The sequence below is a fragment of the Pipistrellus kuhlii genome, unplaced genomic scaffold (assembly GCF_014108245.1).
Source record: "Pipistrellus kuhlii isolate mPipKuh1 unplaced genomic scaffold, mPipKuh1.p scaffold_m20_p_3, whole genome shotgun sequence".
Classification (NCBI taxonomy): Eukaryota; Metazoa; Chordata; class Mammalia; order Chiroptera; family Vespertilionidae; genus Pipistrellus; species Pipistrellus kuhlii.
The window spans coordinates 158,625,133-158,652,233 of NW_023425529.1; the positions used below are offsets into that span (position 1 = coordinate 158,625,133).

General features: G+C 35.9%; 1 protein-coding gene across 1 annotated transcript in view; it reads left to right on the forward strand.

Moving 5' to 3' along the window:
- MYO16 (myosin XVI) overlaps window positions 1-27,101 on the forward strand; it is a 414,776-nt gene that overhangs the window by 80,429 nt on the left and 307,246 nt on the right. The window contains exons 6-9 of the mRNA XM_036458153.2: window positions 2,144-2,268; window positions 6,833-6,958; window positions 11,350-11,425; window positions 14,782-14,935. Of these exons, the coding sequence (XP_036314046.1) occupies window positions 2,144-2,268; window positions 6,833-6,958; window positions 11,350-11,425; window positions 14,782-14,935 (481 nt within the window). The remainder of the gene's footprint in view (window positions 1-2,143; window positions 2,269-6,832; window positions 6,959-11,349; window positions 11,426-14,781; window positions 14,936-27,101) is intronic.

Genomic DNA, 27,101 nt, shown 5'->3' on the forward strand with positions numbered 1-27,101 from the left:
TTTCTACTCAGCCCACACTCCCTACCAATCCACTGGGAATGTCCCCGCCACCATGTGTCCCCCTTTTTGGTTCTCTGTCCAGTGGTCACTTTTCTGTTCTCTAATACCTTGTTTCTGTGACAGTTGATGACCTTGATCACACTGTATTATGAAAACTCTCTCACCTGCAATGACCTTTCCATAGTTTCCCCTTCTCTTCCAGTTTTACTTAGTTTTCTGTGGATGTGCCACATGTCCATCCAGACATCAAAATGTTAATTCCCAGGGCTTTGTCTTTAAGTATCTTTTTTTTTTGTCTCTCCAAACTACCCTGGCTTATCTTGCCCTCTTCCTTGTGTTGTGCCCACCTGACTGTTCCCAAGAATGTTCCTGTAGCTTAGATAACTTTCAAGACCTGCAGGTTTGTATGGACAGATTTCAGTCTCTTGACTTGGATATCAGAAAATTTGAAGCACATGGGACTTACCCTTTCATACACTCTATATATGTTATATTTTATCATAACAGCCAGGAACCCAAGTATCTGAACATCACTTTTCATCTTCTAAATCCCTCACATCTAATTGTCACCAAATCAGACAGTCTGCTTCCTTGACATCTGACCTCTAATATGCCCATATCTCTCACTAATTTTGCTATTAGTATCTTAGTGAAAACTCTGGACTTCCTTTTTTGTTTTTATTTTATTACTATTTTTGTTAATTCTTACCTGAGGGTATTTTTTCATGTTGACTTTTAGAGAGAGTGGAAGGGGGGGAGGGTGAGAGAGAGAAACATTGATGTGAGAGAGACACATAGATTGGTTGCCTCCCTCACGCGCAATGACCAGGGCCAGGGATAGAACCTGAAAACCAAGTACATGCCCTTGACCAGGAATTGAATTTGAGAGTATTTGGTGTGAGGGCCTATACTCTAACCACTGAGCAAAACCAGCCAGGGCAGTCTTGGAAACTGGTCTTCTCACCTCTTGTCATTCCTGTTTATTCTTTAGAGGATTCTCAGATTAATCAGTCCACAAATAAATTCATCTATTTATTCTGCTTAATAATGTTCATTCAAAATGCTGTTCTTAAACAAACCTCTTCAGAATCATCCAGAGTCAGGGTGACAGTGCATCCCTTTTGCCTTGGACAGTGCTACACTGTGCCTGTAGTCAGGGTTGAGAGAAGGGGTTGGTAGAGGGTTAGAATGCCCTTTTGTCTTGGACGTGATTATTTATCTTTGCTCGAACCAACTTTCTTTGCTTACTCAACCCTTTTGCTTCCTACAAGTCTTGGCTCTCTTAAGAAGCTTACTATGGAGACAAAAATTGGTGTTAGATGTACTTCTAGGAGCTTTTTGGAGAATATTGTGCTAAAATCATGAGATGGATCAATTTAGAGTCAGCATAATGGTAAAATTATCTGTAATAGCACCATAGAATACCCCCCATATGTACTGGATAATAGAATAAATAAAAAGTTGAATTGTTAAAAAGAGAATATTACCTGATAAGGGACAGTTAATGAAAGTAAAGGTAGGACTCAGATGGAATTGATGTGTTAATGTACTCTCAGTTTTGCAGACAGGCCTCTGACTTCACTGCATGGGATGAAACTTCTGAGACCTAAGATTACGTAGATATTATCAAATGTATTCAAGTGGTAGTAATCAGTATCACATATACATACTATTAATTAAACTACACACTGTATTCAAATTCTTTCCATTTTTCCCCAAAAACATATTTTTAAAAATCTTTTCCAAGATAGATTGCTTTTAGCTGCAACTATTTTGGCCAGAAAAATCATAAAAAGTGAAAACTGTATCTTTATCCTTTCTTGTAATTTAATTTAGGTACTTTAAAATACTTTGGGCAGTGTGTGTTGATTTATACTAAAGCCAATATCCATTGTGAACCTGTCATATGTAAGGTACCTTATCTTGATTTTTGGATATAATAAGGGAGATTATTCAACACCACACTCTAGCTGGAAATAGAATGCTTGCTAGAGAAATAATTATAGCACTTTGAGTGAGAATTCAAAGTGAAGAGGGGCTTCAAAGACAAACATGTTGGACGAATATAGGCTGAAACAATTTTCACTCCAGCACATCTGAGAAACAACTCTACGTTCTGTCTGAAAGGCTCTTTTCCCTCCAGGAGTGGACCTGACCTCCCTACGCCAGATGAAGCTTCAGAGACCCATGAGTATGTTAACCGACGTCAAGCACTTCTTATCATGTGGAGGGAATGTTAACGAGAAAAACGATGAAGGAGTGACACTGGTAAGTTAGTATACTTGACTCAGAAATATTGCTGAAATGGAGAATGTAAGTTCATTTTTAAGATATAGAAATTACTTTAATTAAATAATGTATTTTGATTATAAAAGTAATATATATTCATTGTAAACATTTTAGAAAGCCTATAAATATTCAGAGAAAAATGCATGTCTTAACCGGTTTGGCTCAGTGGATAGAACGTCGGCCTGTGGACTGAAGGGTCCTAAGTTTGATTCCGGTCAAGGGCATGTACCTTGGTTGCAGGCACATTCCCAGTAGGGAGTGTGCAGGAGGCAGCTGATCAATGTTTCTCTTTCATTGATGTTTCTAACGCTCTATCCCTCTTCATCTCCCTCTCCCTTCCTCTCTGTAAAAAAATTAATAAAATATATTAAAAAAGAAAATGCAATTCACTTATGTCACCACCCAGAGAAAACTGATATATATCTATATATCTATATATATCTCTCTATATATATAGATATATAGATATAGATATAGATATAGATATAGATATATTGATATAGTTTCTTTTAAGCTTCCTTCTTATGCATGTTTTCTCTACAAATTTAGGAGATTTTTTTGGTATTTATTTGTCAATGTGATTTTAGAGATGAAACTTACAGGATAATGTTTTTATTTTAATTTTAAGCAAAACAAACGAAGGCTAAGTGTGGTGAATACATTTCTAAATTCAAGGAAACATTGCTTTTTATTGATATAAGGCATAGCTACAGTAAGTTAAAAACAGAACAATTAAATTTGGGTTAATGTTCATATAAACATAAGTCCAGTGATCAAAACATGAACATTTGGCCCTATTGATCCATAAAATTTACCTGGAGTGGGGCATGCAGGGTTAAAATTAATTATGATGGAAATACGTGTATTGAAGCTCAGAAAAAAATAAGAAAGTAAACTTGACAGCAGAAAAGAGTATGAAGCTCTGAATCATGGGACATACAGGAGGGGTTGGAGCCAATGATTTTCTACCATGGAAAAAAGTATGGTGTGAGGTTGAACCCAGAGGATTTCAGGCTGAACACTGGTAAGTGCAATGACCCTGAGGCAGGACCAGGTGTGATGTGATTGAAACACAACAAGGTGGTAAGTTTGGCTTAGCAGAGTAAAGCAGAGAAGAGAGGTAACTGGTGTCAGACCACACATATTGTGGGCCTATGTAAGGACAGTGGCAGCTACTCTGAGTGAGATGGGGGCACATTAGAGCTTTTGGAAAGAGAGGTGATTTTACTACAGTTCTGACAAGATCACTTGCTAAGTGCTGTGCTAAAGATGGACTGTATAAGGGCAAGGTCGAAGCTGAGAGTTCAATTAGGAGGCTTTTCCAGTGATTTTGGAAAGCAATGGTGTGGCTCAGCCAAAGGCGATAGAAGCTGAGGTGATGATAAGTGGCTAATTTCAGTCAACATTAAAGGAAGTTCCATTTCCTGATAGAAATGTGTGTGAGAGAAAGAACATATTTCAAAACAACTCCAAGTATTTTTTGCTTGTACAACTAGAGTGATGAAGTTGGCATTGAACGAGATAGAGAAGACTGAGGATGGAGCTTAGAGCAGGAAAGATCTAATCAGTTCTGGAAATATAAAGTTAGAAGTGACTCTTAGCCATCTTCATGGAGATATTGAGTTTGTGGTTGGATATTGCAGTCTGAGATTCATGAGATGTCTGGACTGAAGGAACAATTTGGGGAACATTAGCATATAGGTGATCTTGAAAACTCCCGACCCCGATGAAATCATGAATTGATATAGCAGGAAAGAGGATTTGGGACTATGCCTTGGCGCTTAGGCAAAAGAGGAAGATCCAGACACAAGACGAGAAGAAACACCTCCCAAAGTAGGAGAGAAACCAAGAGAATGAGATGTCCTGGGAACCAAGTGAAAAAAGAATGATGAAGACGAGGATAAGATAGGTTATTAAGTACTGCTGAAAGGATCATTAAATAGAGATGACAAATTCGCTATTGGGCTTGGTAACATGGAGGTCATTGGTCTTCTCATCTAGGGTAGTTTCAGTGCAGTGGTTGGGTCAAAATCCAGTTTATAGTGGACTATTTAATTAATAGTTCATTTAACACATGCACTACACTAATACCTTAACATAGTGGTCAACAAACCACAGCTTTAGCCACATGCAGCTCTTTGGGTGTGTCTTGGCATTAGAACCACTTCTTCAAAATAGACTCGCCCAGGCCAAAACCCGGCTTTGCACATGGGCCATGAAGTGTCAGTTGCACTGTATGTGCACGCCCACAGGTGGTATTTTCTGGAAGAGCTACACTCAAGGGGCCAAAGAGCCGCGTGGTGCTCTCTGGCTGTGGTTTGCCTACCACTGCCTTAACACATTGTAGAAACCCAATAGAGACTTTGTTTCTTTGCTTGGAGAAGATATTACAACTTTACATACATTTTAAAAAATTATTGTTAAATAAAACTAATGTATTATGCTTCAAACGCTGTTGAATAAAAGGACCTGCCATTGTTCAATAGGAAAGCTATTGAAATCATCAATATGGTAATAGACCACTCTCATTTTAAACCATCTTCGATTTTGAAATTCCCATAAGTGTTGCTAATAATTTTTCTGTAATAATTTTGGGGTGATCATCTTTGAGCTTTTTACAATGAGAATAGTAATGAATGGAAAGCTAGAAAGTTACCCATTGGAGATCAGAGTATTTAGTAAGTGACAGTTACATTTGATTCTTAGGTCTAAATTGTTTAGTCTGTTATTTTAATGACTGCTATCCATGGAGTTGCCTTTCCGTAAGACACATGTATTTTATGCTTTCCTGTCTATTGTTGGTGATACATAAGACACTTTTGTCCTTAGATTGATTTCTATATCCTGAGTTGGAGTGTCAATTATGGTTCAAAATTAGGTATAATTTTGCACACTGTTAAATTGCTGTGCAAAAAGAGATGCAATTATCAACAAAAGGCTCAATGGAATAAACTTCTTAGTAAGATTGTTTTTATGTTGTCTTTTCTTCCTTTTTTAGACTCAACACTAAAATAACCAAATATATAACAGCTCTTGTAAAAAGATCTTTTAGTTTGCATTAATAGTCTTCTGAAAAGAAAACAGAAGCCTTAGAAAAGGATACAGTCCAAAAAAGCCATGTTATAGAGACACATAAAAATTAGTTCTTGAGTTTGCATGTATATATGTTCTTGGAAAATACTACTGTAAGAATTAGCATATATACCACAAAGAGGTTGGCTGGTTCTTCCCTGTTTTATTATAGAATTTGATGTATCACATCTGGCCTTGATACATACAGATTGTTGGAAACCCATTATTCATGAGATGTAAATATCAAGCAGTCTTATTTTTGTTTCTCTGTTTGATATCCAGAGTGTTGGTTCATCCTTTACTTCTAGATGAAGACAATAGCCAGTGCATGAGTTTTCTAGTCATTTTTAAGGAAGACAGCTTTTATGGTGCCTTTGTGTCATAAAACATAGCTTCAATTTAGAGATCAGAATGTCCAGACCCACGTAATATTTAAAATTCCCAACTTGAATAAGTCCAGGCTCTTTGATCTTTTTAATGCCATACTCCCCTTTAATCATATGCTGTAGCTCATAAGTCCCTTGCCAATGTAATATTTTTAAAAATATATTTTATTGATTTTTTACAGAAAGGAAGAGAGAGGGATAGAGAATTAGGAACATCGATGAGAGAGAATCATCGATCAGCTGCCTCTTGCACACCCCCTACTAGGGATGTGCCCACAACCAAGGTACATGCCCTTGACCGGAATCGAACCCGGGAACTTTTAGTCCGCAGGCTGACGCTCTATCCACTGAGCCAAATCGGTTTCAGCATCATGTAATTACTTAATAACCTAATTTAAATTGGGTTGGGTGACAGTTTACTTTGAAGGAAAGGCTACTACCTTAGAAACAGGAATCACCACATCTGAAAAATTTGAAAGGTTCTCCAAACGGTGAGCTCATCGCTGTAGTTCCCGAGGCCTCATTTCTGAACTTCAGGTTGCATTGAGAAACCAAGCTGGGAGAATGTCAAAAACGATAGCTGCACAATCATTTTAAAGCTTGTCAGGATCCACTCATCCTCTCCAGTTCCTGTCCGTTTTATGTGTGTAAAAGCATCACAGGATCACATTTTCTGCTGTCATTTGTATCTTTGAATCTCTTTCCTGTGCTAGAATTTTAGAGCTAGTTAGTACATGTTTGACTTCTGGACAAGTAGTGATAAAGTATTGAATTATTATGTTTTTTATTTAAAAGTATTCATATTATAGTAGAAAAGTACATTAGAGAGGAAAATAGGAATTATATGAAAAAGTGTGCCTTGTCAGAGTCAGAAGAAAAAACAATACATAATTCACCCATAATCCTTTTTCAAACAATGATGACATTCACTTGTACCAAATAAATCAAAGTATATATGTTTCTTTTATTAAGGTCTGTGTATTTTAGGTTTAATACTTTATTAAATTGCTCTCTTTAACCCACTGAATAAACTATTGATGTTTCTGCTTTTTAAAGGTAAATAACAAAATAGCTCTTTGTTGCAGTTACATATGGCATGTGCCAGCGGCTACAAGGAGGTGGTGTCTCTCCTCCTGGAACATGGGGGAGACCTCAATGCAGTGGATAATCAGTACTGGACTCCACTTCACTTGGCAGCAAAGTATGGCCAGGTAAGTGAGCTCATGAGCTATTTTTCTAAATTATTTTATAATCAGTGAATCCTTTCATATTAATTTTATTTCAAATTATGTATTAATCATTATGTAATCTGACTTTTAATGGTATGATCTTGCTAAACAGTTTTATGAATGAAATAAATAAAATATGTACTTTTAAAAGGACAAATAATATATATTCCTTAGGACAAGGCATACTGGCATACTGCATATTCTTCTCAAAATCATTCGAGAAATTATCGAAAACATAAGTATCCTTTATAAAATGGACTTAACACAGTGTTCTTAATATTATATTGTTCTTATAAATTTACTGTTTTATGAGTCTAATAATTCTGTTTTCTACAGTTGTTAGATGTAAAGTAAAATTACATTTTATATTTTATTTTTCTTCATAAATTATATTTCATTTTAATGAATGAGGGATGGGTAGCAGAGTTCTTTCTTTGAATTGACATTTTGCTGTAGCTAATACATCTTAAGAAACTATTGCACAAATTAATTTTTACTGGGCATCCTTATATTCTGAAGAATGAGCAAAATCACAGTCAGATCAATTGTGTTTTGGAGAGAGAAAGAGACATGTTTTATGTATCCATAACAAAAGATAAAGGAGTATATTAAACTAATAAAACAGGTTAGCTATATAGTAAAAATACTTTTAACTGGCTTTATAATGAAAGTAGATTTTTAAAAAATATTATTTTTCTCTTTTATGTTTAACAATAAAAACATCATTCTCTGGTTAACATATATGCCAGATGTGATACCTGCCATGCCTCAGTGATATAAGGAACATTAAGTTGCTACTTTGTTCTTAATGCTTCCTGAAGTTTCCTGTCACACAAAAGTCATAAGATAGAAGAATCAGTGATTAAACAGGCAGAGAGAATTAGTGGATATCATCCCATTTACCCATCACATTAGAAAAACTTCCAAACTTTGAGTTTTCTTTTATTTTTCAACTAGAGGCCTGATGCACGAAATTTGTGCAAGATCAGGCCTTCCTTCCCCCAGCTGCGGGCGCTGGCTTCTTTCTCTCTGGCACCCGGGACCTGGGCTTCCCTAGCAGCCCTGGCTTCGTCCAGAAGACTGTCCAGTCTAATTAGCATATGAAGCTTTTATTATTATAGATTACAGTTTATATTCAATATTATTTTGTATTAGTTTTGGTCTATAGCACAGTTGTTAGTCATATTCTTTACAAAATGTTTCCCCTGATATTTCCTCTACCCAATAGACACCACACATAGTTATTACAGTACTATTGACTGTATTTCCCAATCTACACTTTACATCCCCGTGACTGTTTTATCCTCCCAATCCCTTCACCTTTCACCCAGCTCCCAACTCCCCTCTCATCTGGGAACCAAATGTCTGTTGTCTGTGTCTATGCATCTGTTTCTGTTTTGTTTGTTCCTTTATATTGTTCTTTAGATTTTACATATAAGTGAAATAATATGGTATTTATCTTTCTCTGACTGATTTATTTTGTGTAGCATAATACCTTCTAGGTCTACCTATGCTGTCACAAATAGTTAAGATTTTTTCTGAAGTTTGGCGTTTCTAAATCTATGATTTTAGCCTAGAGAAACATGGCATCGAAATTACATGGAAAACATGATTCAAAAGGTGCATTTGCTTTGGGAGATGCAGAGTAATTAAGGTTGATGTTTTTATTACTACTTCTCCAGCATGCCAGCTACATTTCCAACACTTGTCATTTATTAACATTAAATGACTTAAGACACTTGCCATGGCTTTATTTTTTTTAACCCAGCTGCAAAATATTTGTCCCCAACTTTTAGAAACCATTATTCCTCACTTTTTTTTTTTTTAGGTTTCCTATACTTTCTTCTATGCTCCAGACTCTCCCCACCACACAAACACACCTATATCTTAATCTGCCCAATGGAATGATTAAGCCAGCTTTGTTTGGAGAACTTCCATAGCCCCCTCCCTGGATCTGAGTACCACTCTCTGGCTGTGTGAACCTAATAAGACCTTCTTCCACAGAGCTCCAGGGTCTTCAATTAGTGAGAACCATCAACACATCTGTTTAAAAGGGAACTGTTACATAGCTCAGAAGATGATTGAGAATAAAGAAGGCAAATGCATCACTGAAGAATCAAAGAGCATATGTCCTAGTCAATTGATCTAGCTGCTGGATTTGTACAGAGAGATGTTGAACATAATGTTTTCTAGCAATGGCCATTTATAGTGTGCAAATGAGTCAGATTTTTTAAACAATTTCACCTTTATCCTCTGCTCATCTGGAAAATGAGTAGCCGTTAATTCTGTATTTTATAAATCCTTATATATTTTAGAACAAAGGATGGGATCTGAAGATTATCTATGTCTTTTCAGTTTTGCTCCATTAAAACTACGAGGATGGGTTCTTCACCATAATGTAAGCCCCAGAACTGCAGAGATGTGATTTGGGTGGCCCACTGAGCCATCCCTGTGTCAGCAGAGTAACTAAAGGCATTAAATGGACAAATCAGTCAACCGGGGACTAAAAGCAGAGTTCTACTGCTGAGAGTTAGAGTGAGGATTTAATGTTAGCGTATATGACAGCAGAACAAGAATATTCTTCCTCAATTCAAACTGAGGACATAACTAAGGGATTTATGTTAATAGAAGATTTTGAGTAAATTGTATCTTGGATTTTTTTTGGTCAAGAATATACCATATGATATCTAGAATTATTTAGAAAATTCTTTACCAATAAATTATCACTTAATATTCATTTTGGAATTGATATTTTAGGAACAGTTTTTATTTAAATTATCAATTTGTATACATGGATACATGGGAGATTTGTAACTCTCTAAAGACACTTATTGTAAATAAATGCATCTCAGTTGAGAAAAAAACTTGATAAATGCTAACATTTTAGAAAGACTCATGGCATTTTGAGAGACATTCACAGCAATTTCAGTTTTTTATAAATATCTTAAGAATATGAATATCTTTGTGGAGAAAGTAGTTTATAATTTATAACAGTGTTTACAGTATTTATTACTGTCATTTATACTTAGATGGCATATATATTTTAAAACTTCCCTTTATACATACATTAACTTTTTCATTGAGAACTAAGAAATACCCGTTTTTCTCTAAAACTGAGAACTGAATTAGTTATGTGAGCAACAATTCTTTCAAGAGTGGTACATAAGATAAAATTTTATTCTAGCCTTGTACATATTTTAATGTTGTTAATAACATTGGAAATACTACAGTAAAAGATAAGAAAATAATTGTGAAATGATGAAATCTAAATATACTTTTCTTCAAAAGTACTTTATATCACACAACTCCTATATCTTAACGTTCAAAGAAGTCATTTGTATCCTCAAATACATTTTTACCTAAATACATAAGAATTGAGATACATTTAGATTTTTTCTTCAGATATTTCTACTTTGCTTTGGAAAAAACAACACTATCTGGTTTTCCTCCTGCCCTTCTTAGCACACAGTATTGACAAGCTCAGTGCTCAGTCTTAGGCTCTCTCTCTTCTCAATATTTATGTCGTTAGTAGTCTTCCTCCTACAGATTCAAATATTCTGGATGTTCATGTCTCCCAAAGCCTCCTCTCTGTTTCTCTCCCAAATTCCAGACCCAAGAGGACCACTGTCCCCCAGAGAGTTATTCCTGTCAACCTGCCTTCAAACGCTCCTTGTGTAGAAAGAGAATGATCATCTTCTTTTTTCCATTTCCAGTCTGTTACCCTCTTCTCTATTTCAGCATTTACTGGGCATTATTCTTTTCTTATTTTTCCTCTCCTTGCCCATATCTATTAAACCACTGAGCCCCAAAACTCTTACCTAGTAAATGGATTTGAGCTATAATCATGTGTATCCTTGCTGCCTTCACCCTCATCCAGTGCTTCAGCATCTCTACATCAGGATTATCCTGCCAGCCTCCTAACAGAGCTCCCTGCCCCTCCCCCATGCTATTCTAAGTAAAAAAAATAATAAAACGATTTCAACTCAGCATCCTCTCCATTGCCGTTGATATGAAATGCCCACGCCATAAAATAGTTTATGAGCCCGATGTGCCTGGGCTTCTGCTTAATTCTCCAGCTCTAGTTCCCCTGCCTCCTCCCACCAGGTTAGAGGAGAGGATGAAGCCAGAGTGAACTTCTTTCAGATTCTGTAATATCCCCTCATGCACACCCTTTCCATGTTCTTTGCGGTTCTTGAAAATGTTAAGTGGTCAAATCTGACCCAACTTTGCAGGACTACACTGTGAAGTTACGCTAATGCATTCTCATTTCTCTAACCTGTGTGCCCCTTGAGGCCACGGATGTGTATTATTTACTGATGAATCTTCAGAATCCAGCATGATGGTTCCTATTTCAATTATCTCTGATGTTTCAGACAAACCTGGTGAAACTTCTTTTGATGCATCAGGCAAATCCAAACCTTCTGAACTGCAATGAAGAGAAGGCCTCAGGTAGGTCATGAGCGTCCTGGAACCACTGAGCAGTCACTGTTTCCTTCCTGTCATATGTAAGTCGTTCATCATAAGCATAGCCAGAAAATGAGAGTCAGCCTCTCTGAGAAGCTCTGTGGAAACCGGCCCAGTGTAATATGATTCACAATTCAGATGCCCTGATCCAGGGCAAGAGGGCATTAGAGAGCAGTTGTGTTAATGGGTTACTGTGTTCTTCCTTACAATTTGCTTTTCAGGCTTAAATTTCCAGAGTGGTGATTCCTGCAGTGTCACTACTTCAAAAGATCTTTTTGCGCCCTGACTGGTTTGGCTCAGTGGATAGAGTGTTGGCCTGCCGACTGAAAGGTCCCACATTCGATTCCAGTCAAGGGCATGTAGCTTGCTTGCGGGCACATCCTCAGTGTGTGTGTGTGTGTGTGTGTGTGTGTGTGTGTGTGTGTGTGTGTGTGCAGGAGGCAGCTGATCAATGTTTCTCTCTCATTGATGTTTCTAACTCTCTATTCCTCTTCCTCCCTCTCTGTAAAAGTAAATAAATAAATAAATAAATAAATAAATAAATATAAAAAAATAACAATTTTGCCTTTGTGTTAACTAGTTTCTTATCAGACCTAATGTTCATTAGGGTATTTTTAAATAGTAACATAACAGTATTTTTTTCTGCAGATATCTATACTGCTAGAAATAGAGTCTAATAGGCTAAAAATAATTTAAAAGTTTAAAACAACTTAGTTTAATGTTATTTTAAAAAAATATATATAGTTTAAAAAATTTCTAAATTGTAAAAAAATATTTTGTTTAGAAAGAGAGAGGAAAAAAATAAGAAGAGAAAGAGAAAAGGAGGGAGAGGAAGAAAAGGAGAGAGAAACATTGATTTGTTTGCCCACTTTTTTTATGCATTCATTGGTTGACTCTTACATGTGCCCTGACCAGGAATTGACCCTGCAACCTTGGCATATCGGGAAGACACTCTAGCCGGCTGAGCTACCCAGCCAGGACTACAGTTCTTTTTACTAGTGTTCTTTTACATATTCATATATGTAGTTTAAAAATGGATGCAACATTCATTCTTTAGCTCTTAGACAATTTGACAACAATGCTACTACTCACCAATTACTTTGGTATATTAAAAGGAGAATTCTATCCCAACCAGGGTGGCTCCTTGGTTGAGTGTCTACCCATGAACCAGGAAGTCACAGTTAAATTCCCAGTTAGGACACATGCCCAGGTTTTAGGCTTGATACCCAGAAGGGGGCAGGTAGGAGGCAGCCAGTTGATGATTATCTCTCTTCATTTTTGTTTTTATCTCTCTGTCCCTCTCCTTCCCTCTCTCTAAAATCAATAAAAACGTATTTTTAAAAATATTTCTAAACAACAAAGAGAAAAGTCTAGTATAAGGAACAAAATAATATAAGAAATTTGAATGTAATAATAATAATTCATCTGAATAATTTATATTTACTGATTCTTCTTGTTGCTATAACTACCGGATTCAAATTTTTTATTTGATATACTTATGGGAGGGAGTATGATTAATTGATAAACCTCTAGTTTAAGGCAGGGTGAGGGATTGGCTCTGTTTCTCACATTATTGGAATTAAGTATTATTACTGAGTATTTTTTCATCTTTGCTAAAATAAAGTGATGATTTAACAAACAGAACTAATAGCTTGACAGTCTCAAACATTAGAACAGGCTAATATTAATAATAGTGTAATATTTTTAACATGAACAAAGAAGTATGGCTAATAAATATGAATTAATAATTTTCTTTTATTTTTAATAAATACATTTATTTTGAAATATATGACACCTTCTGTTATCTCTAGTCTAGTTCTAACATCACAATTTCAACTTCATATTCTTAGCTTCTTGCCCAGAGAAGGAACTCAATATGATTGCCCTTGACTGCACAGACTCCCATCTGTCACATTTTCACCTTTTAGGTCTAGAGTCAAGTTTGCCAAATGGACATCCAAGGTAATGGACATCCAAGGTTCTGGAGTCCTAGGGAATGAATAAATTCCTGGTCTAGACTCAACCTGATCACCTCCAGCATAGTGTATGGTGACTCAGAAAATTTTGTCCCTGTTGGTCATGCCATGTCTATCATCATCATAACCCCTTTTCTGTGCCATGTTGTTCATGAGAATAACAATGATGTGATCATAATAGACCCTCAATAAACATTTATTAATTGAATGAAAATATTTCTCTCACACACAAGGGACAAAGACCAATCATTCAGTGAGAGGTTAAAAGTAAATGCAGGACATCCCAGCATCTTATCCAAGAGCAAGAAGAATGAACCAAATAAAACAATAGTGCAGAGAAAAGTGAACTTGACATATATTTTTACTGAGCAAATGAAAATTATCACAGTACCATATTAGGTTCTTACTGTTTTGTGTGTCTTAACCTTAAAGTGGACACATAAAAATTATTTGGGAAATAAAAGCAATTTGTGGCATAGCTGTTAGGTGAGGCAGAAATAATCTTCCTAGGTAAAGAAACTGAGCAGACTCCTACTTATTATGTGATTACTATTTAACCTAAAGTAAATGATGATAAAATCCTGGCATAAATACCTTCCTCTGGTAGGTGAATTACTGCTTTCAGCCCATAAAACCACATAATTCAAATTTATAGACAAAGATGGGCATGCAGTTGAGTTATGAGGGTTCAAAGAAGCAGGTGACTCCATTAGGTTCCTAATTGTTATTAATGTGAAAAATTTCTCAGGATTTATTGATTTCTAGTATCATTTGTTAATAAGTATAAGTTGATTAAATCTCATCTTTATTGCTGTGCATATATGTTCAGATGTCACTGTTAATGTGTAATTTATAAGGAACTATAATAATTCATATTTCAAATAGAGAGGCTAGACACACTGTTTTAATATACAGCTATTTATTTGTACATCTACCCATTTAGTAAAATGTTTTAGAATTATTACTACATGTTTTATAATAGCTCAGTCATTCTGAAGGTATGATTTTTTTAAATCATTTTGCTTCATATTCACCAAGATGAAGGAAAAAGAGTTTCCTGACAATAAAATGACATTAAGTTCTCTCAAGCTTAGCCTCTCAATGATTTACATTTTACACATCACCTCTTAGTGAAATGATTTTTGTTTGTTTTCATTTCATTTATAATTAAATATGTCACTAATGTGAAAAAGACAGTATTTTTAAATGGCAGCACTGCGATTTTTGTTCCTGGCATAAACTTTTAATGTTTTTATTTTTGCTAGAGGTGCTGATAAATTTTAGTGTTTTCAGAACTATTGAAAGTAAATAGTTTTCTGTGGTCTCACCGTCCACTTTTTCTGTCTTTCTTATTGCTTCGTGTAGATATCGCTGCATCTGAATTTATTGAGGAAATGCTGCTGAAAGCCGAAATTGCCTGGGAAGAAAAGATGGAAGAGCCTTTATCTGCACCTACCTTAGCACAAGAGGAACCCTACGAAGAGATCCTTTGTGACCTGCCAGCTCTTTCCAGTAAGCTGTAAGTGCCTTCTTCATACAAGGATAAAGCCGTAGACCTGGTTCTCTGCTGACTTAATTATTCTCATTTGTCTTCCCCTCTAATCACCAGTCATTCATTTTAGAGTCAAGAGTAAGCCTATCTCTCAACTGAAAGCTAGAAAATTGAAGCTACATGTTAATATATTTATCAAAAGATGCATGTTGACAATCACGAGTTTAGCCTACTCTTATGAATATGCTCTGGTTTTGTAAAACATTACTATTTCAGTAATTAGATATATTTGTCACCATGAGATCAGAGATAATATTTTAAACACACTCCATGTTTTTAGCCAAATGGGTACATAAGGTTTTGAATGACCCATAATGGCTAAATTTCCTAAGGTAGGAAATACAAATATTCGTTTTTTCTCTCTCTCAAGTATAAAACCAATCATTTTTTGTTGTCTAAAATATATCCTAAATACGAACACATGCTGCAAGAGGATATACCTTAAAAACATCATGCTAAATGGACAAAGTGAGAAACAAAAGTCCATATATGATATAATCCCATTGATATGAAATGTCCGGAATTGTCAAATCCATGCAAACAGAAAGCATATTAGTATTTTCCAGGAGTGGGCTGAAGGGGTAAAGAGGAGTATCTCTGAATGGATGTGAGTCTTTGAAAATGATGGAAATGTTCTGGAAGTAGGTGGTTACACAAGCCTGTGAATATAAAAAGCAGAGAAGTGTACACTTTAAAAGCCTGTATTTTGTGCTCTGTGAATTATATTTCAACCAAAGAAATAAACACATATAGCAAAAAGATAAAAGAAAAGTCAGGTTGAAAGCAAAATCTGTTGTGCACAACCAGTGAGACCTTGAGGCAGTTACCTCCTGTATAAACACATTTCTCTTCTGACAGCGGCTATTATGTCTAATACATATTTGGGATATTTGAAGAGACCTTGAATAAATAGCACTATCTAGTTTCTGGACAATTGGAGAAATAATCAAAGAGAAAAATGGATTCCAAATCATACCTTCTCAATGATAGAGGGAACATGGGAGGACATAGCTAAATGTGGCAGCTGAAAGGGTTTGTGAGTGTATTCCATTGTTTGGCAGCTCTACCAACAAGGCACTTAGAAGCCGGATCAGGCCTCCCAATGGAGGGGCTCGCAGACCAGGTAATTGTGTGGAGGAAGAGGAAGAGCTGTGCTTTCTGCAGGAAGGCTTGCTGCAAGAAGAAGGAGACACCCTTCCCAGATTCAGACAATTTATTTCGCTTCATAAATGTAGAAAGAGGCCCATAATTAACACGCCTCCATTTCTCTTCCTGGGAATTTGAAAAGATGCTGCCTACAGACGTGTCCCAAGGTCCTTATAATGAATGCATGAGCTCAAAGAGGAAAAATCTTATTTCAGAGCCTGTTCCATCTCGCTGGCATTCAAAAACACTTTTGGTTTAAAATTAATTTAGATAAATCAGAGGCTAATGTCATCTGTAAATACACTGACCTCTACTTAATACTAAGATATATTTATTATTGGATTGGATTGTTGTTTTGATCCTCACCCGAAGATATGTTTTATTGAATTGAGAGATGGAGAAAAACATCTGTGTGAGGGAGAAACATTCATCGGTTGCCTCTAGTATGAGCACCAACCAGGGTCCAAACCGCAACCTAGGTATGTGCTCTGATTGGAAATGGAACCCACATCCAACTGATGCTTCAGCCAGCTGAGCCACCCTACCAGGGCTGGATTATATATATATATATTTAACTTTGGTGTAAATAATCAATATTTAGGTCAGACACTATGCTAAGAACACTCATGCATTATCTTATTCTATGTTCTAAGCCTTATTTTTGTGTGATAAATCATGAATTAGACAGAATAAGAACATCACTTTTACTGTATCCCACCATTATTAGTAAATGTCTTTCTTTGTTTTAATATATAATCAATAGGATATTCCTACATTATTGGATTATCTTGTATTTCATGTTTCTAATCTCTCTTCTATCCAGTGAACTTTATTATGGTCTTTATTTGTTGCCTGATTTTCAAGTTCATGTCTCAAATGAGCAGGTTAGATTTAACCCCAAAATCCTTCCAAGAATAATATTCCCTTTCTGGTCTCTATTTGTAAAGCTTGTTTTCTCTCTCTGCTTTAAATTTACAACTGTTCTCATATTTGACTGCAGTTCCCTACTGCATTCTTTCTTTCCTGCTGACTGGGTGCTTCTTGTCTGGGCTGTCTTCTCTGTTTATCTATCTATCTATCTATCTATCTATCTATCTATCTATCTATCTATCTATCTATCTAATCTTAGTGCCTAAATACTGTTATTGCTGCTACAGAACCAGCTGCTATTGAATATGCCACTTGGATTTGAATATGGACATGCTCTCCTAGGGTTTATAATCACGGAGAAGTTTTGATATGTGCTAACTTTTGTTTCTAATTTTCTATTTGATGGAGTTCTTGAGTTGGAAGTCACAAAAATTCTGCAAAATGCCTAGAGTAATTTACTAAATACTTGTGGGTTTTCACTTATTAATATTAACAGTAATGATAATTTATAATAACTACAATAAAGGCTTTCTGTTTTCAGTTAGAAGGTGTCAGGACTTGTGCAAAGTGGTTTACATGGATAATGTTATTTAACTCTCAACACAATACCTGAAAGTACTTGATATCACTGTTTTTTTTACATCACTGTCTGATCTCAAACTTTAGTGACTTGAGTCAACACACACAAATATACCCAACCTTACATTGTTTCTGTGAGAAGAACCTTTCCCCCCTTTTCTTTATTGTTTAATTTATTACATATGTGTCCTTATTCTCCCCGTTGCATGCACCCCCTCTCACCACCCCCTGTTCATGCCCTAACCCCCTTGGTATTAGGCTTATATGCATGCATTCAAGTCCTTTGGTTGATCTCTTCCTCAAATCCCTCCCTCCCCTGCCTTCCCTCTGGAGTTTGATAGTCTGTTTCATGCTTCTGTGTCTCTGGATCTGTTTTTGTTTATCTGTTTATGTTCATTATAATCCACAAATGAGTGAGATCCTGTGATATTTATCTTTCTATGACTGATTTATTTTGCTTAACATAATGCTCTCCAGCTCCATCAATGATGTTGTGAATGGTAGAAGACACTTCCTTTTTATAGCAGTGTAGTATTCCATTGTGTAGATGTACCATAGTTTTCCACACATCTGCTGATGGGCACTTAGGCTGTTTCCAAATCGTAGCTATGATAAATTGTGCTGCTATGAATATAGGGTGCATTTATTATTTCTGATTGGTGTTTCTAGTTTATTAGGATATATTCCTAGAAGTGGGATCACTGGTCAAATGGGAGTTCCATTCTTAGTTTTTTTTAAGGAAACTCCATACTGTTCTCCACTGTGGCTGCACCAGTCTGCATTCCCACCAGCAGTGCATGAGGATTCCTTTTTCTCCGCATCCTTGCCAGCACTTGTTCTTTGTTGATTTGTTGATAATAGCCATTCTGACAGGTGTGAGATAGTACCTCACTGTTGTTTAGATTTGCATCTCTTGGATAATCAGTGACTTTGAGCATGTTTTCATGTCTCTCAGCCTTGCTTATGTTCTCTTTAAAAAAAGTATCTATTTAGGTCCATTGCCCATTTTTTGATTGGGTTGTTTATCTTCTTTTTGTAAAGTTGTATGAATTCCCTATAAATATTGGAGATTAAACCCTTATGGGAGATAACATTGGCAAATATGTTTGCCCATGCAGTGGGCTTTCTTGTTGTTTTGTTGATGGTTTCTTTTGCTGAGAAGGGCCTTTTTATTTGTGATCCTAAAAGTTCTGATTTGGCTTTAAAAAGGAAATTGTTAACTGAATTTCACTGTTATGGTCAGTCAGCTTTACCTGCAATACATCGTCAATTTAGGTTGGATGTTTAGTATGCCAACTTCAGAAGACAGTCTGAAATCTGGGAGAGGTTTCCATTACAGGACTCTGAACTTACTGGTTCTGGGGCTTGGGTAACGTAATGAAACTCTGCCACATTTTTCCTCAACTGTAAAATATGGGTATTTAGCCAGGCCTTAATGCTATCTCCTGAGTGGGAAGTCTCTTAATTTTTTAGAATTCTCAAGTGTCTTTGTTATTCAAAAGCACCTTGGACCATACTTAAATGCCTGTTAACATAGATTCCTTTAGATAATACTTACATTTATAATTCAAGGAGGGGCTGGTCACACCAGAAATTCTAATGATGTGATTAAAAGATGGGGGCATTGAGCCAGTCTGACCACCAGAAGGGTGGAAAGACTGGAGAATGAATTCAAACACATGGCCAATGATAGAGTCCGTCATACCTACATAATGAAACCCCAATAAAAACTCTGACAACTAGCTTGATAGACTTCTTGGTTGGTGAACAGATCAATATTCTGGGAGGGTGATGTGCCTTGACTCCATTGGGAGAGGACATGAAATATCTGCATTCAGGACCCTCCCAGCCTCACCCTGTGTCTCTGTTTGTTTTTCTGGTCTTGATTTGTAACCTCTATAACACAGCTGTAATAATTGTAGGTATACTGTGAGTTCTAGTGAATAATCTAACCTGAGGGGGATTATGGGAACCCCAAAAGCTGTAGCTAGTTGGTCTAAAGATAGGTGGCATAGAGATTCCCACAAGTGTAGCTGGCATCTGAAGTGGTTGCAGCCTTGTTGGAGATGATGCCCTTAACTTGTGGCTGCTATGCTAACTCTAGGTGGTCAGCCTCAAAATAGTTCTACAGTTCACCACTGAGCGATGATGGTGGTGATTGATGATGCCTGTCTCCTGGGCTTGTTCTTGATGAATAGCTGAGTAGTTAATATTTATAAAAGTGCTTAGTGCAGTAACTGGCTCACTGTAATACTACATACTTGCCAGAGAAATGACAAAAAGAAAAAAATAATGTTCTTTATTCATCTGTGAACTGTCAGCAAATCATCAAAAGAATAAAGGCCTCTGGCTACTGACTAGAAGACAATGGAATTAGGCTCTCAGCTTGGTGCTTTGCAACTGATTATAACCATATGCCAAAAACCTTATTTTCTAATCAGCTGGAAAGAAAATCCAATTTCAGAGAAGACCAGCTTGCATCCTTTGATTAGGTTTCTTAAGGTGTGGGTCTCCAATGCTTCAGAAGTCATCTGGAACTTGAGATGGAGAGAAGGTATTGCTCTGTGTGGGACGAAGAAGTGGGGGCAGAGCTGAGCAGGGCTGAGGGCTATAGGAAAAGGGACATGAAGACAGGAAGAAATCCTAGGTGGTTTCAGCCAAGTAGCCATCTCCAAAGAGAAATACTCTGTTGGGATTTTTGAGTGGCACAGTATGACTTTTGTTTCCTTCTTGACCACAGTAAAGCCTGAGACTAACAATAGGCTTACATAGATTTTGTGGAAAGCCTTGAAGGTACCGCATTTTATGAAACAGTCTCAACTTATTGTATTCATTCAAAAGCAAGCCAACTTGTGACTACACAGTGATTTTTTTTTTTTTTTTTTTTTTTGCTATTGCCTTTGTTCCTCAGTGGAAAATAAATATGGTTTACATATCAAAGTAATTTTCATAATGATTTCCATTGGTCTTCATTTCAACTCTAGGACTTAGGATGCATAGGCATAATAATCCACATTTTATTTACAGAGAAACAGAAGCCCGGAGGTGTGGCAGACTTGAGGGTATAGTGAATCAGTGGCAACTGCAATTAGAATCCAAGTTTTTTGGATTCTTTGTTGATGTTCTCCAGCCTACTGCAGGAACAAGCTCAGGAAGATGGTATCAGTATCAGCATCTTCATAGCCTCCTGGCATGCGCAGTCTTGCCATGCAGATCTAAAACAAATTTATGCATACAAGGGAGCTAGGATTTGGCTCATGCCTGATCACTGCACATGGGGACAGTCATTGTGCAAATGGCTCATTGTAATTTAGATGCCTGGATAAGCACTGCAATGGGTCTTATTCTAAGACTTCTAGGTAGAATTGCACTGTAGACATTCATTCCCTCACTTCTGCTGGTTGAGCATCATCTCTCTGGTTATACCTGTAAGGCAGTTGTTGAAAATTTACTACTGACCCTGATGACCCAAGCATCTTCAAAATCAGCAGTCTCCGTGACTATTGTGCAGTAAAATAGCATCACCTGAGATAAAAGTTTGATCAGACACCCAGTTCTAGACTCATCAGAGTCTTCATTTCATTTGGAGGTCCTTGTTCTGTTGATGTAGATATCAGGGGAGCTGTGGCTGGCTGGGAGCAATCTGGACTTTATTAACTTGTGGTGCAGAGAGATTCATGACATACAAGGCGCTTCTACCAGAATCTTTGTGTTTGTATATCAAAGTTTATTACTACTGTTTAATAAAAGTTTCCAAGGATCAGAAACATTCTTCATTTATTCTAACTTCATCTGTGAAAGAAATAATATGTAACTCCATTTCAAAATATTGGCACTTACTAAAAAAGAAAACTGTATCTTATTTAGAGACTTCCCTTTTGAGCAGGAATAATATTTAGAATGAAATCTTCTTATTCAAACTTCATGTAAAGAAAGCAATTTTAGTTATGCCTCAGACTTTGGTGATTGGCTTTAAACATCATACTTAATGAATAATAATAGTTTTCTATAAATATCATATATTAAATACCTATTTAGCACTTCAAGCAAATGTAACACTTGTCGCATTTGGATTAAAATTTTTTGCAGATATCTATTGAGAACTACTGAGGTGAATATGAGATGTTGTAAAAGCAATATACATTTAATGCTACCACAATCATACATTGAAATTATTTTTTGGGTTTTAGACATGTCATATTTTACCAAAGTGGTTTTTTAAATTATAAATATTTTTTCTTTTAAAAACTACAGTCATTTGTGGGTGTTGGGGGGGTACTAAAGAAAGAAATCAATTAATTTAAAACTCTCCAGGAACTATTTCATTCAATGTTAATTTTTGGATCATTCTCTTATTTTATAGATACAGAAAATCCCAAATTCCCTATAATAAATAACTTATGTAGATATGTTCCAAGTGTTAAAATTGAGAAACATTTATTCAGTCCATTACTTTAACCAACAAAATAACTGAGCCACATGTGCCACTTCTTCACATTTGTTTCTAATAGATTTTTGTCTTCATTGGCCTAATATATCTCAGTAGAGTCAATTTTATTTGTTCTTTATCGTTTTCTAAAATTGCTTTAGATATAATGGCCAATAATTGTTGCCTTTGTTAGTTTCATTTTATTATGCTCCTGTTTCCACTTTCAGAAATAAAATCTCAGTTCCTACAGGCACACTTGCTCTGCATGACATGCCTTTTATATTCATAGACATAAGTAAGTCTTGACTAAATCCAGTAGAGTTTAGAAATCGGTTGTCTGCTGTTATAGTCCCATCTAATTCGTCCCACAGTCAGGCTAAAGCTATCTTTTCTGCATTAACCTAAAGTACTCTTAGATAATACCTATTCCATTTTCTTTATGTTTATTGAACCTGTCATACCAAAAGCCTTGTTTTAGAAAATATACTATTTCAATCCTATTTTTTCTGTTTCTCACTGATAAATTTCTGTTCCTAATAATTCTTTTCATAATCAAAATAATATTTTTCTCATTGAAGACAATTTGGAAAGTTCATCCTGAAGCATGAAAAAACCCCCACTCATTAGCATAAGAGAAAAAATGAACCAGAGAAGTGAAAAATGCAAGAAAGACTTTATCCAATTGAATTGCAATGAGAGAGAGAGAGAGAGAGAGAGAGAGAGAGAGAGAGAGAGAGAGAGAGAGAGAGAGAGGAGAGAGAGGAGCTCAATTCTGTGAAACAAAAGGCCAGATAGCTTTGTAGCTTGGAGAGAACTAGTGGGATAGTGCTGGATGGAAAATGTTTTGAGGAACCTTGGTCAGTGTGATTAGGTCATTCTTGTTTGCCTGTTTGCCAGTTCACATTTATGGAAGCTGGGCTCCTACCTCCATAGAGACTGGGAGAAGGGCTTTATCTTTCCTATGATTGCATGTCAAAGGGATGACTCTCAAGTCCTTGAGAAAGGCATTGCTGGGTTGCAGAAGATTTCATCTCAAAGGGGCAGACAAAGAATTTACAATGGAAATAATTGCTAGAAGAACCAAGTCAGTGGTCCAGAGTTGGGAAGAAGACACCATAGCTTAGTTGAAATGAATGGAATGTTAAAGCCTTTATTAGTCCACTTTTTTAAGGAACCTTTTTAGTAATTATTGTATTTCTTCTATCCTTTAAATTTTCTTTTTTACTTTTAAGTTCAGTGTTTGCTCTATATATACAACTGCTTCTCATTTAAAAAAAAAAGAATCTTATAAATATTTTGCATGTGTGATAAACATTTAATGAGCATTAAAGTAAATACCAATGATAATTTAAAAATATTATTTTTAAAAGAAAAATAGCATTTTAATATATGCCTATGTTCCAAAAATTGATGATCAATGAAAATTTAAATATATAATAGTTAACATTTGAATATTATTGTTAAGCACAAGGATTATACATAAAATGTGTTTCAGTTAAAAAGTGGAATAGAAACCTAAAGAAAAATTGTTCCATAGTTGTTTAAAACATTATCACACACCATCAGCTAAGGTAGATTACTTGCATTTTCTTACAGAAAATGTGTGCATTACTAATTAATATATTGCCATTTAATTAAATTTTATTTAGAGTCATTTTTTCTTATATAAATAATATTTGTAACCTGCTACTTGCAGTTATTGTTAGCAATATATCCTAAAGTATATAACCTATAGTATTATTAAATGTGTAAATAATTTTAAAAAAATGCAGGTGAAAAGAGATGAAGAAAGATTATATATCAGCATCATAGAGCTTGCTTACACTTAGTTATCACCTAGTCTAATTTCTGTATTTGACAAAGAGGAAGCTGTGGCCCAGAGACTGTGAAGGCCTTACATGGTCAGGCCAACTTGAGGTAAAAACTGTCTGAGAAGGAGGTGGCTGTATTCCTGGATCAATCTTCTTTCCTACTGTAGCTCTCAAGGAGCCTGTTATTGCAGTAAATTCACTGTTTCTTCCTTTTATAATTGGTGATTTTATGTATTTAATGAACTGTCTTTCTATAGTTTCTAACCAAACTATCACACCACTGCTTTATTAATATGAAACCCCTCTTTAAGTCTCCAGAAAAAAATGAGGTTATTTAGATAAGGAAAGATATGTAAGGAAATATTTTTACAGATGTGAAATGGTGGATTTTTAGGTGTAGACAGTGTGAAATGGTGGTTAAGAACACAACCTCTGGAGCTCAAATCTTAGCTCAACTACTGCCTGCTGTGGTCAGACCAAGTTCTTCTAGGTGGCCCTCAGTTTACTCATCTATAAATAGATATAAAAATAGTGCTCACTTTATAATGTTGTTTTCAAATAAAGAGTGAATATGTGTAGAGTACTTAGACCATCACACATTAAATACCACATAATTATTTAAATGTTTTGCAGTAGCTCACTTAAACTATAGAAAATTTAGGGAAACCCACAACTGAGTTCAAATATCTGAAAGGCTCTCATGTCAAAGAAGCATAAAGCACACTCTGTAAACCTTAAGAATGATGAATACAAGTTTGAGCAGATAGGCATCATTCCAAAGTTGCTCATGGAAGAAATAAGGCTTCTTTGGGAGTTATGGATATTTTATCACTAGATTCAAAAAGATCTGGATATGAAGGTTTTTTTTAGATAAACATATTTTATTGAGTTTTTACAGAGAGGAAGAGAGAGGGATAGAAAGATACAAGCATCAATGAGAGAGAAACATCAATCAGCTGCCTCCTCCACACCGCCTTCAGGGGATGTCCCCGCAACCAAGGTACATGCCCTTGACCGAAATTGAACCTGGGACCTTTCAGTCCGCAGGCTGATGCTCTATCCAATGAACCAAACCGGTTTTGGCTAGATATGAAGTTTTTATAAGCATTATAACATTCTTTTTTATAGTGAATTTTTAAAATTAATAAGCTTACTACTTGGGAGGGATATGTGCCCTGGGCACTCTCCACATTTTTGCTCAGTTTGTTAGACTGCAAGGTACATAGTCATTCAAGTGACTAAGTAGATAGTTCACAGACACCATAGCACTCACCCACAGAGGAGGTAATGGCTCATCTTCTGCTTGGTACAAGGTTTGCTGTTTGCTCAAAAACTACTTGAGCCTGGCCAGTATGTCTCAGTGGTTGAGCATCCACCTATGAACTAGGACCGTGGTTGGCAAACTGCGGCTCGCGATCCACGTGTGGCTATTTGGCATCTTGAGTGTGGCTCTTCCACAAAATACCAAGGCCTGGGTGAGTCTATTTTGAAGCAGTGGCATTAAAAGAAGTTTAGGTTTAAAAATTTGGCTCTCAAAAGAAATTTCAATCATTGTACTGTTGCTATTTGGCTCTGTTGACTAATGAGTTTGTCAACCACTGAACTAGGAGGTTATGGTTTGATTCCTGGTCAGAGCACATGCCTGGTTTGCAGGCTTGATCCAAGTGTGGGGCATGCAGGAGGCAGCTGATCAATGATTCTCTCTCATCATTGATATTTCTTTCTATCTCTCTCTCCCTTTCCTTTCCTCTCTGAAATCAATAAAAGTATATATTTTAAAAAAGTACTTGGCTCTTTGCTAGGTTTCTCGCCTACAACACAACACCCTGCTTGCATAGGCATCCATTTAAGTGCATTGGTGTTGCCCATGCCTACCCTTTATGCGATAGGGGGAAAGGAGGATTTGGGAAAACATGAAGTCTAGATACTGTGTTTGCTGTGGGTAATAAAGTTTTCTGTCTCTGATCCAGGGATCTCTTGTCTTCTGCACCCACCCATGAGAGAGTAGCAAGCTAACCTGTCAGAGCTTGTAAGTAGAGTAGAATCCCAGAAACGTCACAGTTCTGGACAAATACAAATAGCATGTAACTTTATTGCTTGCTATTATCATTGACATTGTGCTTAGCCATTTATGTGTTTTATGTTAGCAATAGCTCACTACAAGCCTTTTTTATGGATTGGTTTTATGAAATGCTTTTATAACTTTCCCAAGGTGGCAGAGCCAGACATCAAACTGTATAGAATTTCTGACTCAAAAACGTATGCTTGTAGCCATACTAGACCGTGATGCTGCCACTTTTTAATGTATGTCCCCCATACCTACTTGAAAATATCTTCACTGACTGAAACACTTTAAAGCATCAGCATGCAGAGATTAAAGGAAATAAAACTGACTTCACATTTCTGTAAACGTGTTCTTTAGCTATCTCTGCTTTTCCTCTAGGCCTGGCTCTAATGTGGACATTTATGAGTCTGTCTTTACTCATGCATTCCTAGATTATAGTAGAGTTGGATGGCAGAGCATAGAGATGGGCTGCAAAACAGTGAGATATTGTGATTACTGAAAGAAGCCCTTCAAATTCCTCTCTTCCTCTCTATCAAGGTTAAGATACAAAATTGTTTATTTTTCTTTATACTAACAATCAGTAACTGGAAAGTGAAATTTAAAAATACATTTACAATGGCATCTAAACGTGGAATACATCAGAATAAATGTGACAAATTACTTGTAAGATTTTAATGACAAAAACCATAAAATATTGGTGATAGAAATTAATGAAGATCAACATAAGTGGAGAAATATACACATGCTTAGGAATGAAAAAAATTAGCATTGTTAACATGTAAATTTTCCCCACATTGATTTACCAACTGAATCAATACTAATTAAAATCCAAACAGGCATGTTTATAAAAACTGACATATAGATTCTAAATTTATGTAAGAATGCTAATAACCACAAATATTCAAAATAATTTTTATAAAGGAAAATTTGGAGAATCACATTATCTGGTTTTAAGCATTACTCTGTAGGTTCATTGATCAAAACAGTATAATATTGGTGTATGAATAGACTATCATATCAATGGAATACAATGGAGTATCCTAAAATAGATTGATTGATTGATTGATTGGTCAATTGATTTCTAATAAACATGTTCAGGTAATTGGTTGGGAAAAGATGTTCTTTTCAGAAATGATGCTGGAACATTTGGACAGCTACATGAAAAAAATGAACCACAACTCATATATAGCACCATATACAAAAAGTCACTTGCAATGAATAATAGATCTAAAT